At 37.8% G+C, this 16032-nt stretch overlaps 1 protein-coding gene across 1 annotated transcript in view; it reads right to left on the minus strand.

Moving 5' to 3' along the window:
- Positions 1-16032, minus strand: part of LOC126174805 (death-associated protein kinase dapk-1-like) — a 286891-nt gene that overhangs the window by 65531 nt on the left and 205328 nt on the right. The window contains exon 17 of the mRNA XM_049921178.1: positions 14570-14808. Coding sequence (XP_049777135.1) covers positions 14570-14808 — 239 coding nt within the window. The remainder of the gene's footprint in view (positions 1-14569; positions 14809-16032) is intronic.

Here is a 16032-nt window from a genome sequence, read left to right on the forward strand (position 1 = left end):
TGTTGCTGGCAGTATACACTGATCAGCCAAAACATTATGAGGGTGGGTGGGTGGTTTTGGGGGAGGAGACCAGACAGCAAGGTCATCGTTCTCATCGGATTAGGGAAGGAAGGCAGCCGTGCCCTTTGAAAGGAGCATCCCGGCATTTGCCTGGAGCAATTTAGGGAAATCACGGAAAACCTAAATCAGGATGGCAAAACATTATGAGCACAACCTACTATCGATATAAGCCTGTCCACGTGATAGCAGCATCATCTGGCAAGGAACGACTGCTAGTCAGACACATGCATGGTGCACGTAGTATCACTGAGTGTGCTATCCATGTGTAGACTGGGGGAGCTGCATGATCTGTCTGAGTTTGACTGAGGGCAGATTATGATGGCCCAGAGGCTTGGCAAGAGCATCTCAGAAACTGCATGACTTGTTGGGTGTTCCAGGAGTGCTGTGTTGAGTGTCTTCAGCACATGGCAAAAGCAAGGTGAAACCATATCCAGACATCATGGGGTTGTGTGGCCACCCCTAATTACAGAAGTCACACATAGCTGGGCAGACTGGTAAAAAACACCAGGCAGCAAACTGTGGCAGAACTAACATCAGATGTTAATGCTGGGCAGAGTACAAGTGTATCTGAAAACACAGTGTGCCAAATTGGCATTGGACACTGGCACAGTGATGGAGCGATACATGGTCTGGAGAATCCCGATGCCTTCCTCATCATGCCAATGGGAGGGCACAAATCCATTGTCTAATGGGGGAACGGCTCCTTGACATCTGTACTGAGAGGTGGAGACAAGCTGGCGGTGGCTCCATTATGCTCTAGGGAACATTCATGTGAGCATTCAAGGGACCAGTGGAGCTCATGCAAGGCACGACGACAGCTGAGCAGAATTGTACCCTATCTGCAGACCACGTATACCCTTCACAACAATCATGTTTCCCGACAGCAGTGGCTTTTTCAGCAAGATAATGCACCATCTCACAATGCCAGGAGTGTGATGGAGTGATTCAAGAAGCACTGTAGTGAGTTCCAATTGACATGCTGGCCCCCAACTCATCAAATCAGAACCCAATCAAACACATCTGGGATATCATCATTGTTTCCATGCCACAATGTGGCACTGCTGTTACCTGAGCCAAATGTGGGCAACTAGCTATTAGGTAGGTGGTTATAATATTCTGGCTGATCAGTGTATGGTTATGGGCTGGGATTCGACCTGGTTGATTCTACTGGCCTCTTGTGTGCACTTTTTCATAAGAATTGTCTCTCAGTTTTAACCATTTACAATATGCAGTGTGTCTGTAAACTGAAGTGTGAACAGAACTTGTGGTGGGGTAAGCTGTCTTTCACAGAAGAAACTCTTACCTGCTGCATAGGATGACTAATAATCAGTTTCTCATATAGCAATGCCATGTGATGCACAGTGATCAGATTCTGTGTATTTTGTGCGAGTTATATTACTACTAATTTCTGTATTCTGTATATCATTAACACATTTATAGGAAAATACCCACTCCTATGGTTGTCTGAACATTGCATTACCACTCATTTAAAAGGCTTGCTGCAGAAGAGATTATATAACATTGGGAAACAGCCTATAGTTGCTCCTTGTAACATAGTAGAGAAGGTAGAATGGCGATCTGCTTAATCGCTCTTCAGTTAACAGATGGACTATATCATGTTCAGGCCTTGTCTCAACACAATCTGACTTGAAATACTTCTGCCAAGAATGGACAGCTTTTACTCTGATACAGGAATTAAACAACATAAGCACATTGGCAAAATGGAACTGCTATATTTGAGTACGCACTCTCCACAAAGGATGATCTAGGCAAAAAATGGAGAGAACTTGAGATCTAAGTAGATCTGACAAAGGTATCCGACATCATACGACATCAGAGACATCCCTCTAAACTGGTTCAGCTCATATCTCATGAACAGGGAAAAAAGTAACAATAAAACACAATGATCAAGGACATATTGATATGTATTGTTCCCATTATGGTGATTTTGCATAAGGTGTGCACGAAGGTTCAGTGCTTCGATCAATTCAGTTTCTTCTTTACATAAACGACTTACTGTTCAAAATCAGTGGCACTACAAGCACATTCTCTGCAGATGATGCAGTATCCCTCTTACTGGCAGAAATGGTTATGAGACCATAACTGGAAGTACAGCTGTATTGTGTGGTTGGTTTGACAGAAGTAACCTGACAGTCAAGGTGGGGAAAAAAAGAAACCTTCCTGAACTTTCTCTGAGAGCCAAGAAATTTACACTGTCATGAAATTACATGGCCCCAAAATATCTCCCTCATCACAAACAAGATCTATGACAGTTTAAAATGGCAAACACACATCAGTAAAACTAACAGTAAGGTGAACAAAGTGTGAGATGCTTTACACATCCTCACATACCACACAGAGAATTCCCTGCTTACTATGCACAATAGAGCTCAGATATTTTCCTCACACAGAAGAGAACTGTGAGAGTAAGGAACAGGGCACAGCCAACTGATTGCAGAATGCTCTTCCAAAAATCACTCATTCTACCTTTAGGCAGTCTTCACATATCAGAAATGTACAACTTTGTTAAAAATAATATTGCAAAATTCAGCAAACATGTGAATGTCCATGGTCACGGTAAAAGACAGAAAGTGAAACTGCATGTTCAAAAAACGTGTACCTCTGCCTTTACAAATTCAGCATTTAACCAAGACATTCAACTTTACAACAGTCAACGCCATCCGATATATAAAACAGGAATTCTCTGATATTGTTTCACAAGAATCTGAAAATGTTCCTTCTTGATCATTGGTTTTACACTGTATCAAAAGTTTTGGTCCATATTTGTGCGAATAATGTGAAATCGATTGTTGTAATCCGTAACTATGCCAACCAGATAGTTGTTTTGAACCTGTGTGACAGCAACATGAAAATAAAATAAAACTCTAACAATAATAATGAAAATCATATTTTGAAAATTCTAATCACATCACCTCATATCATCAAACCCTCACTCCATACTATAAGTTGTCCAATACCAAAGGTATGTTTTGGGCATTACCATGTGCATGTCTTGTACACAACATGATTCAAAGGATTATGTAAACAAATTTTATTGCGTACTAAGCCAAATCCCCTACATTCTTACCATTATGTGGTTTACTGAGTGCTTGGAGTCTAACCATAGTATACTGACTGTAGCAGGATACATTAAGTAGTTAATCTTTTTCTTCTGTTGATCGAACACATAATAGCTGTTTTATATTTTAACTATGTTGCACTTCATATGTATTTCAGATCATTTCTCAAAAATGGTATCACAGCCAAAAAGTGCAGTAATGGAAGCAAAACAGAGTTATTTAAATCCACATGTGCCGCCAGTGTGACAGAATGTTATTCTGACATTCATCATACCAACAACTGAAATAACAGGATAATAATATTCAGTATCAAAACAACAACAACACACTGTAAGCTTTGAATCAAATAAAATGAAAATTTTAAAATGAGGAATAATGCAATAGAGGTGCAGCAGCTGTGCAAAAGTGAGCATAATTTTCTGAATACATACCATAGGCGAAAAGTGTAAAATATTTTTAAAACTGAACAGTGGACAGCCTATGCTCGCGGAAGGCTATTTTTTTAGAGTGATATTGTACATTTTTGTGTAGTAGTACGACAACAGTGACAACAGAAAAACAATTTTTCAAAACTACAAATAGTAAGGTGTTGTCAACAAGGATACACATCTAATGTTGGTGAAATGATAACAACAACAAAATTTTACGGTCTTGCTATTTTGCTTGGTGATTCCCACATAAAGCAGTACCATGATTGATTTATATGGTAACGCCATCTGCATTGCCAACCTGTCAGTCATGGCAGCATGTCAGATGGCTGAAACCAATGCATCCATTTAAATATTTAAATAAAAATGATGAGTAAAAAAGTGTGACCATCGAAATTTCATTCACAGCATGTTCTTTGTTGTGCAACAAGATACTACTTAACTGCAGCACCCTGCGTTCAGCAGCAGGAGACTCTATAAGCAGCGCATAACGCCCACAACTTCGTGGACGTAGGTGTGATACTGATGTCCCTTTGCCCTGCAAAATTATGCTAGTACTACCTGACACATTCAATAACTTTCTGTTTTTCTTAATGTCTATCCCCTTTAGGAACAAAATTCTAAATACATTTATGATTCAAGGGTAAACATATAATATTTCATAGAACTGTGGCTAACAGATGTGAAAATATAACAACAGCTTCATGTAAAAATCATCATTATTTGACAATAGTACGCACAATCAGATTCCACAATAATGAATGAAAAACAAATGAGAGAGATTCAAAATCTCAGGTTGTACAAATTTACTAAACAAGAAACATTTACAATAAATTTACATTTACATTGCACAGACTATACATATAAAGACGTTCATTCTGAGCACTTCATTATACAGTGTGAACAGAACTCCTTGACAAACATTCACAGGTGGTAGTTTGGGCCAAAGCAAGACAGAAGTGGCTAATAACATAGGCCCTGAGCACTTGTTCATCTTTGGTACTGTGAAACACACCTCTTCTACTGCATGCTCTTTGCTTTCCATATTTTGAGAGAAGGTAGTATAGACCAAAACATGAAAAAAATGTCCAGTAAACATGGTCTTTAAAATAACCTTAAGAATTATGAGTAATTATTCAGTAGAAGAGATGTGTTTCACAACAGCAAAGATGAACAAGTGCTCACAGCTCGTAAGTTACGGTATGCATTTTAGAGCCCACGTTACTAGATATCCTTTTACTGTTTTGATCAATACTGGCACCTCTGAAAGTTTGTTGGTGGAGTTATGGTTCACTACACAGCAGAATACTGAATACGGTAGTTTGATGTTTCTGCTCCATTAAAATACAAGCCACATGATTAGATTTCCTCCCACACCCCTCATAAAAAATGTAATTATAGTTACCTGTGATTATCAGACGACACTTTTTTTTGACAGAGAAATAAAGACCATCCCACAGGATAATCAACAATAGCAGTAAAATGCTTGGTGTAAAGTGAAATTAAAAAAAAATAATTACTTTTAAGTCGCTAAACAAGAGTAACTTGGGCGCAATGCACATTCAAAATAATGTGTTGTTGTGTAAGACAATTAGAACAATAATCATAAATGAGAAACAGCAGTTTTTAATTCATTCTACATGAGGAGGTGGAAAGAATGCGAAAAAGGAGAGGAGATGCAAGGTTGGGAAAAACTGGGAAAAGGAAGAATATATCAATCAGAACTTAGTTGGAGAGGGCTAAACAGCTGCTAAGTGGACTGACTGTAAACAACTGATTGCAGCTGGCAATATTTTACATCCTAAAAATCTCATTAAGACTTTGCTCGAGAGAATACATGATAAGCTAGAGAAAATACTTGAAGGAATTGCAGGTTGTATTGAGAAAAGAAACTGAAGTGTGTTAATAAGTAATTTATCAAAGAAAAGAAGTAGAGTACAAACAGTGGTATAAGTAAACATAAAGTCATAATGTAATGGAGAAAAAAATGATAAGACAGGAGAGAAGAATCAAAGAAAAGAGAAAGGGACAATAAAGTCTTATCTAGCAAAAATTCTTTCCTATGCAATCCTTTGGTATTTTGCATCTACAATGATGAGCAATCTCAACCAATATGTTCAAGTAGGAATGGGAAGATGACACACAACAGCATGTCAAGAATTTCACCTTTCTGACTGGGCTGAAGGAACTTTGATTTGCCATAGAGGATTGCATTTGTTATCAGTACTTAATGTTATGGCTCTGAACAGTTTTCTCACAAAAGTTTTGGCTGAAGTACAAGTTAATAGTCAGCAGAATGGTACATTAGTAGAGAGTACAGATAATGAAAAAAGTGATCAATTGTTCTTACATGGTTATAAGAAAATGATAGAACAATATAACTGATTTAAATATTGAGATTTATATCAATTTGTTCTCTATGTATATATTTTTTTGAGTGTGTAGTTCTGCAAACTGGTGCAATCCAGATATCACATGACAGAGAGATTTCCAGATTATTAGAGGAAATAATTAAAAGTAACATACCATTACCTCCATTCTGACTTTTCATTTCGTTATGGCACTGAATATAAAAGTGTTTTGACAACATTTCAATTCAGTGATCCTAATCATACAAAGGTCACATGGAAATGAAATAAACAGAACTGGCAATACTTTGCAGATGATGCAGATAATGTCACACAACATGTTTAGAATTACTATTAAAAACAAAAGAGGTGTGATTACACAATGTACTAAGTAATCAAACGTCATCATACATAGATATAGGAACACACTCCTCCAGTGATGCATATCCGGCAAACTTTCGAAATATATATTTTTTGAACAAGGAATACCTTGCAAGATGAAATTCTGACTAAATTTTGTTTCTCCTCACACACACACACACACACACACACACACACACACACACACACACACACAAAGGTCTTAGGTCTCGCTTTCAAAAACTCAGATGCTACAATTATCAACAGTTGAGAATAAGTATATTTTTTTCATCACTGTGATGAGGGCATTAAAACTATGATTTATGTGTGTATGGAGTCAGATAATAATGTACATACATGATAAGCTAGAGAAAATACTTGAAGGAATTGCAGGTTGTATTGAGAAAAGAAACTGAAGTGTGTTAATAAGTAATTTATCAAAGAAAAGAAGTAGAGTACAAACAGTGGTATAAGTAAACATAAAGTCATAATGTAATGGAGAAAAAAATGATAAGACAGGAGAGAAGAATCAAAGAAAAGAGAAAGGGACAATAAAGTCTTATCTAGCAAAAATTCTTTCCTATGCAATCCTTTGGTATTTTGCATCTACAATGATGAGCAATCTCAACCAATATGTTCAAGTAGGAATGGGAAGATGACACACAACAGCATGTCAAGAATTTCACCTTTCTGACTGGGCTGAAGGAACTTTGATTTGCCATAGAGGATTGCATTTGTTATCAGTACTTAATGTTATGGCTCTGAACAGTTTTCTCACAAAAGTTTTGGCTGAAGTACAAGTTAATAGTCAGCAGAATGGTACATTAGTAGAGAGTACAGATAATGAAAAAAGTGATCAATTGTTCTTACATGGTTATAAGAAAATGATAGAACAATATAACTGATTTAAATATTGAGATTTATATCAATTTGTTCTCTATGTATATATTTTTTTGAGTGTGTAGTTCTGCAAACTGGTGCAATCCAGATATCACATGACAGAGAGATTTCCAGATTATTAGAGGAAATAATTAAAAGTAACATACCATTACCTCCATTCTGACTTTTCATTTCGTTATGGCACTGAATATAAAAGTGTTTTGACAACATTTCAATTCAGTGATCCTAATCATACAAAGGTCACATGGAAATGAAATAAACAGAACTGGCAATACTTTGCAGATGATGCAGATAATGTCACACAACATGTTTAGAATTACTATTAAAAACAAAAGAGGTGTGATTACACAATGTACTAAGTAATCAAACGTCATCATACATAGATATAGGAACACACTCCTCCAGTGATGCATATCCGGCAAACTTTCGAAATATATATTTTTTGAACAAGGAATACCTTGCAAGATGAAATTCTGACTAAATTTTGTTTCTCCTCACACACACACACACACACACACACACACACACACACACACACACACAAAGGTCTTAGGTCTCGCTTTCAAAAACTCAGATGCTACAATTATCAACAGTTGAGAATAAGTATATTTTTTTCATCACTGTGATGAGGGCATTAAAACTATGATTTATGTGTGTATGGAGTCAGATAATAAACATCTAATTCTGGGTGGCAAAAAGAACAAACTTTGTGTCTATCACTGGATAGCACATTAAGTCACAAAAATATTACTAAATTGTGTGCATATTGCCAGAAGTCTCCAAAAACTTCCATTCAAAGCATAGCCTTTAAGTAGTGCTTAAAGGGATATTACTGATCCCCGATGATATAACGGGAGTAAGATTCATTAGGATTAGGGAGATAGGGCAGAGAGTGTGTTACTGTGAACAATTCAGCTATAGGGTTGTTCTCTTCAGGATTCACAGCAAACCAACACAGACAACAATAGTTCAGTATACACGCTGACATTGCAAGCTGACGATGAAGAGAGAGAGAAAGTATATGAGGATACTGAAATGGCAATACAGTATGTAAAGGGAGAGATGAAAATCTAATAGTCATGGGGGACTAGAATGCAACTGTAGGGGAAAAAGTAAAAGAAGAGGTTACAGGAGAATATGGGCTTGGGACAAGGAATGAGAGAGGAGAAAGATTAATTGAGTTCTGTAATAAATTTGAGATAGTAATAGCAAATACTCTGTTCAAGAACCAGAAGAGGAGGAGATATACTTAGAGATGGCCGGTTGATATGGGAAGATTTCAGTTAGATTACATCACAGTCGGACAGAGATTTCGAAATCATATATTAGATTGTAAGGCATGCCCAGGAGCAGATATAGACTCAGATCACAATATAGTTGTGATGAAGAGTAGGCTGAAGTTTAAGAGATTAGTTAGGAAGAATCAATATGCACAGAAGTGGGATACGGAAGTACTAAGGAATGACGAGATATGCTCGAAGTTCTCTAAGGCTGTAGATACAGCAATAAGGAATAGCTCAGTAGGCAGTACAGTTGAAGAGGAATGGACGTCCCTAAAAAGGGCATTCACAGAATTTGGAAAGAAACACATGGGTACAAAGAAGGTAACTGCGAAGAAACTATAGGTAACAGAAGAAATACTTCAGTTGATCGATGAAAGAAGGAAGTACAAAAACACAGAAATGCAAGTCACTGAGAAATGAAATAAATGGGGAGTGCAGGGAAGCTAAGATGAAAAGGCTGCATGGAAAATGTGAAGAAATCGAACAAGAAATGGTTGTTGGAAGGACTGACTCAGCATATAGGAAAGTCAAAACAACCTTCGGTGAAACTAAAAGCAAGGGTGGTAGGGGTATTTGACTGTTAAATGCAGAGGAGATAATGGATAGGTGGAAAGAGTACACTGAAGGCCTCTGCGGGGTGGGGGGGGGGGGGGGGAGATTTGTCAGATGTGACAGAAGAAGAAACAGGAGTTGCTTTAGAGGAGAAAGGGGATCCAGTATTAGAATCAAAAGTTAAGAGAGCTTTGGAGGACTTAAGAACAAATAAGACAGAAGGGATAGATAACATTCCATCAGAATTGCTGAAGTCATTAGGGGAAGTGGCAACAAAACAACTATTCACATTGGTGTGTAGAATGTATGAGTGTGGCGACATACCAACTGACTTTCGGAAAAATATCATCAACACAATTCCGAAGATTGCAAGAACTTATAAGTGCGAGAATTATCGCACAATCAGATTAACAGCTCATGCATCCAAGTTGCTGACAAGAATAATATACATGTGAATGGAAAAGAAAATTGAGGGCGTGTTAGATGACGAACAGTTTGGATTTAGGAAAGGTAAAGCCACCAGAGGGGCATTTTTAATGTTACAGTTGATAATGGAAGCAAAATTAAAGAAAAATCAAGACATGTTCATAGGATTTGTTGGCCTGGAAAAAGTATTTGTAAAAGGGTGCAAAATGTTTGAAATTCTGAGAAAAATAGGGGTAAGCTATAGGGAGAAATGGGTAATATACAATATTTGTAAGAGCCAGGAGGGAATAATAAGAGTGGCCAACCAAGAATAAAGTTCTCGGATTAAAAAGAGTATAAGACAAGGATGTAGTCTTTCACCCCTACGGTTCAATCTGTACACTGAAGAGGCAATGATGGAAATAAAAGAAAGGTTCACAGTGGAATTAAAATTCAAGGTGAAGGGATATCCATGATATGATTTGCTGATGACACTGCTATCCTTAGTGAAACTGAAGAAGAATTGCATGACCCGCTGAACAGAATGAACAGTCTAATGAGTACAGAATATGGACTGATAGAAAACCAAAGAAAGACAAAAGTATTGAGCAGTATCAGAAATGAGAACAGCGAGAAACTTAATATCAGGATTGATTGTCATGAAGCATGTAAAGTTAAGGAATCTGCTACCTAGGCAGCAAAATAATCTGTGACAGATGCAGCAAGGACGACTCAGAATCAGACAAGCACTGCCAGAAATGTATTCCTGGCCAAGAGAAGTCTACTAGTATCAAACATAGGTCTTAATTTGAGGAAGAAATTCCTGAGAATGTATGTTGGAGCACAGCACTGTACGGTAGTAAAATGTGCACTGTGGGAAAACTGGAACAGAATAGAATCGAAGCATCTGAGATGTGGTGCTACAGATGAATGTTGAAAATTAGGTGGACTGATAGGGTAAGGAATGAAGAGGTTCTGCACAGAATCGGAGAGGAAAAGAATATCTGGAAAAAACGACAAGGAAAAGCAACAGGATGATAGGACGTCTGTTACGACATAAGGGAATGACTTCTGTGGTACTAGAGGGAGCTGTAGAGGGCAAAAACGGTAGAGGAAGACAGAGATTGGAATACATACAGCAAATAGTTGAGGATGTAGGTTGCAAGTGGTACTCTGAGATGAAGAGGTTGGCACAAGAGAGGAATTTGTGGCAGGCCACATCAAAAGTCAGAAGACTGATTGGGGGAGGAACAAAATTCCTCTTCAAGATGCTCTCAATCGTAAACTTGAAAGAATTGCCATTCACAGACATTAAAGTGTGTTTCTTTTGCTTATGAGTCACCAGTCTTCTGGCTGGTCGGATGCAGCCCATTACAAATTACTCTCCTGTGCTAACCTTTTGAACACAGAGCAGCACTTGCAACCAATCCTCAATTACCTATTGGATGTATTTCAACCTCTGTCTGCCTCTACAATTTTTACCATCTATAGCTCTCTCTAGTACTATGGAAATTATTCCCAGATATTGTAACAGATGGCCTATCATTCTGTTCGTTCTTCTAGTCAGTGTTTTGCATATATTCCCTTCCCCAGCAAATCTGCAAGGAACCCTCTCATTCCTTACTTTGTCAGTCCACCCACTTTTCAACACTTTTCTGTAGCATCACATCTCAGATGCTTTGATTCACTTCTGTTCTGGTTTTCCCATGGTCCATGCCCCAGTACTATACAATGCTGTGCTGCAAATGTATATTGTCAGAAATTTCTTCCTCAAATTACAACATATGTCTGATACTAGCAGACGTTTCTTGGCCAGGAATTCCCTTGTTTCCACTGCTAGTCTGCTTTTTATGCTATCTTTTCTCTGTCTGTCATGGATTATTTTGCTGCCTAGGTAGCAGAATTCCTTAATGTCAGCTATTTCATGGTCACCAATTGTGATGTTAAGTTTTTCACTATTTCACTACTTCATTGCTGCTACATCTCATTAATTTCATCTTTCTTCAATTTACTCTCAATCCATATTCTGTATTCATTAGACTGTTCATTCCATTCAACAGATCCTCACTTTCACTGAGAGTAGCAATGTTGTCAGCAAATCGTATCACTGACATACCTTGAGTTTTAATCCCACTCTTAAACCTGTCTTTTATTTCAGTCATTGCTTCTTCGATGTATAGATTGAACATTAGCAGTGAAATACTACATCCTCATCTTCCACACTTTTTAATCCATGCGCTTCGTTGTTGGTTACCCACTCTTCTTGTTTCCTCTTGGTTCTTGTACACATTGTATATTACCTGTCTTTCCCAACAGGTTACCCCTATTTTTCTCAGACTTTAAAACATCCTGCACCATTTTACATTGTCAAACACATATTCCACGTTGACAAATTTTTTGAGTGTGTCTTGATTTTTCTTCAGCTTGCTTCCATAATCAGCTGCGATGTCAGAACTGCCTCTCTGGTGCCTTTATATTTCCTAAAGCTAAACTGATGGTCATTTAAAAGATCCTCAATTTCTTTTCCATTCTTCTGTATACTATTCTAGTCAGCAACTTGGATGCATGAGCTATTACGCAAATTGTGCGATAATTCTTGCATTTTCCAGTTCTTGTAATCTTTCGAATTGTGTGGATGACATCCTTCCCGGAAGTCTGGCGCTACATTGCTAGTCTCATATATTCTACACACCAATGTGAATACTTGTTTTATTGCAACTGATTGCACTGTTAACGAGTTGTAAATGATTGCACTGCAATATGCTCTGCTGTGTAGTTCTCTAATGCAAATGTTTAAACAGGTTATCAATGTCAATGTTTGGTAGAGAATTTTTAGAAAACAATTCACATCTTTTGAATAAATCCTGTCCCTATTCTGAAAGTCTCACCAAGGTCTTAACGGACGTGCACCTCTGCAAGCCAGGATCACAAACATATCAGAGCCTCTCTAGTGAGGAACAAGACATTAACCGCCTGTATTTCCTTTCTTCAAACAGAAATATCGACTGGTACACCACACAATTTACTTCAGCTGACCTGTACTATGAGCACAACAATGATAACGCTGTGATTGACATTTTCGATACGATTTAGAGCAAAGTTGACAATTGTGAAGCCACCTCTGATTTTCATTAACAGCAACTACAGGAAATCTTACAAACTCATGCTCACATTTTTGATAATGTACCTGGCTGGCACTATTCATGGTTTTCATTATGAATTTCAAGTTAAGCCACACAATACTTTTGTTAGACGACACTACACCATTCCTTTTGTTTATCATCAGAAAGTTAAAAAAGAAATTAATTACATGCTTCAGCAAGGTATTGGTGAGGCGGCAGTCCACTTCATACTGTGAAGAAGAAATATGGTTTACTGAGGCTTGTTCTTGATTCGAGACAGATTAACAACATAATTATTCCGGAAACCGATAGACCTCAAATCTTGGAAGAGATTCTTCAGAAATTTCCTGGCGTCACAGTTTTCACCTTTCTTGTTTTAAAATCTTGTGCATTACATTATCTACTGGTCCCAACAGTCCACACACATCCATTAACCAGTTGCAAAGGAGAACCTCATTTATTACACAATATCACTGCCGATTGGAACCACATCCTCTGCCAAGACTTTGAGTATATGTAATGGTACTCTAGAATGAAGAATTTTCCCTCCAAAATCATTTAGACGTTTCACAAAGTAGTATTCTGCTATTCAACCTATTCACTGTGCTCATCTGTCCTTACCTATAACCCTACTGCCACATGTGTCATGCATGACTGAGTAAAAGACCCATCTAACACATTGTGTTCCAAATTGATCAAGAATATGGCAGGAACACTTATGCAAGAACCCACATCATGCATCAATTTCATTGTGACTACTGCACAAGTCTGTCATGTAGATGTGACTACTAATACACTATCAACTTAGATAACTGGCTAAGGTCAAATTCGGAGTAGGTATTAAAATCCATGGAGAAGAAATAAAAACTTTGAGGTTTGCCGATGACATTGTAATTCTGTCAGAGACGGCAAAGGACTTGGAAGATCAGTTGAACGGAATGGACAGTGTCTTGAAAGGAGGATATAAGATGAACATCAACAAAAGCAAAACGAGGGTAATGGAATGTAGTCGAATTAAGTCGGGTGTCAGGAAGTCATTTCTGAAAGTATTTGTATGGACTGTAGCCATGTATGGAAGTGAAACATGGATGATAAATAGTTTGGACAAGAAGAGAATAGAAGCTTTTGAAATGTGGTGCTACAGAAGAATGCTGAAGATTAGATGGGTAGATCACATAACTAATGAGGAAGTATTGAATAGGATTGGGGAGAAGAGAAGTTTGTGGCACAACTTGACTAGAAGAAGGGATCGGTTGGTAGGACATGTTCTGAGGCATCAAGGGATCACCAATTTAGTATTGGAGGGCAGCGTGGAGGGTAAAAATTGTAGAGGGAGACCAAGAGATGAATACACTAAGCAGATTCAGAAGGATGTAGGTTGCGGTAGGTACTGGGAGATGAAGAGGCTTGCACAGGATAGAGTAGCATGGAGAGCTGCATCAAACCAATCTCAGGACTGAAGACCACAACAACAACAAGGTCAAACTGCACCCAAAGGGAAAGTTGACCATCAACTGGGCAGAAATGACTCTGAGCAACAATGGTCAATTTCAATGGCTGCTTCACAACTAGGATCATTTGGGTCCTTGTTCCATCCCAACATAAACTTTGCTGAAAGGAAGGAACATAAGCAACAAAAGGTTATTAGAGACAGGGCCCAGGATGAAATTAGGGAAAGAAATTGGCTGAAACCTTTTCAACATAGCCATCCTGCCATTTGTTTCAACTGATTAAGAGAAAGCAAGAAAATCCTAAAACTGGATGGATGGATGGATGGATGGATGGATGGATGGATGAAGGATGATCTGTCTACAGTTAAATGCCTCTACTTCACGACACAGTTATCGTTATGCATTCTACTGCTTATCTGCATTTCTCATCTCTCTATTCATCTATGTGATGGGAAGACCATCTTCTTCATACTGTCTGTTAATTATGAAAGAATAACGGATAGTCCTTGTGCTGGGTAAAATGATCCCATTTTCAAACAATACTTGTGCCACAAAAATAACAAAATGTAGTCCCACTCACCAGTAACAGTCGCTGTCTCACTCCTGCTATGGCTGCCTCTAGTTGACGTATTCCTGGGCTACCAGGAATGCGAGCATCTAACACAATTGTCTGAGGCAGCAAGTCTAGCTGCAGTCGGAACCTTGTGCGAAGCTGCGTAATTAAACGTCTTGCAGCTGAATCCGCATATCGCCCAGCCATGTCTGCATGTGTGCCAACAAGAAGTACTAGGGGAAGTCTTCCAGCTACACCCCCTTCACCTGTACAGAGTATAACTGAAATAAATATGCTGGAGGAAGAGTACTGTAGTAGTATCTTGAGTACAATGTTTAAATATGCAATATTCAAGCCAGACAGATTCATTATTTCACACACACACACACACACACACACACACACACAGCTGAATGCATCGATCATGAAAAATGTTCACCAGCTTATCTATATACACAAAAATTAATTGCTGCATGTATGAAAGATCATCACCTGAGAACAGTGTGAGTGAATTTGTTATAAAAGTCAGAAATGAACATCAATTGCTGCTTGTATGAAACATCATAAATTAAGACTGGCTTGGCAGATTTGGTTGATTTTGTCTTTGTTGTGTTCATAATTGTCAGGGCACGGTTTGTATGAAAGAAAATCTTTGAAAAATGCACTGAAAAAGTTAGAAATTTAAATCAGCTGTGAAAGATTAACACTTGAGAATGGCTCTACTGATTTGATCAGTTATTTCTTTTGTGTTCAGTTTGACAATTCTGCTCACACGTTTTCATAAGGACAAATCAGTTTAACATTAATATACATAATATATAAATGCTATGTACTATAAAAATTAAATATGTTGTTACCGAAAATCTCAAAAAGTTCTCTAGTGAGTTACTTCTAATTTTTACACAACACTCTAATGAACTTTCAGATGGACACACAATATATATTTTTGTAATATATTACATATATAAATACATATGTAACATATAAAGGGAAAACACTGTTGCCAAAAATCTCTGGTAGATCTTGATGGATTTACTTCAAATTTTTATGTGATACTCTAATGAACATTCAGATGAAAATGGACATAAGGAGGGTGAGAGGGAGATGCCCACAGAGATGGGAGGAGCAGGAGACGTGTGAAGCTACTGAATATTCAGATGAAACATAGAGTGGAGGAGGAGACAGTTAGAGAGAGGGGGGAGGAGGAGATGTACAGAGAGAGAGAGAGAGAGAGAGAGAGAGAGAGAGAGAGAGGGGAGGGGGGGATGAAAAGATAGGCAGAGTGAGGTAGGGATAAGGAACGTAGGATGTATATGCAATTTCCATACATGTTTAGCAATTGTGAAGTATTTGCGGATTTACTGTTTTAAAAATAAAATTATTTAAGCTCAGAAATATACTATTACATAACAACATTGAAATCTCTTGGACAAATATTTAGTAGAGAGTAAACTATATACTATGGAATACAGTAAACTACTGAAGTTTCA

This window comes from Schistocerca cancellata, chromosome 3 (assembly GCF_023864275.1).
Source record: "Schistocerca cancellata isolate TAMUIC-IGC-003103 chromosome 3, iqSchCanc2.1, whole genome shotgun sequence".
Taxonomy (NCBI): domain Eukaryota; kingdom Metazoa; phylum Arthropoda; class Insecta; order Orthoptera; family Acrididae; genus Schistocerca; species Schistocerca cancellata.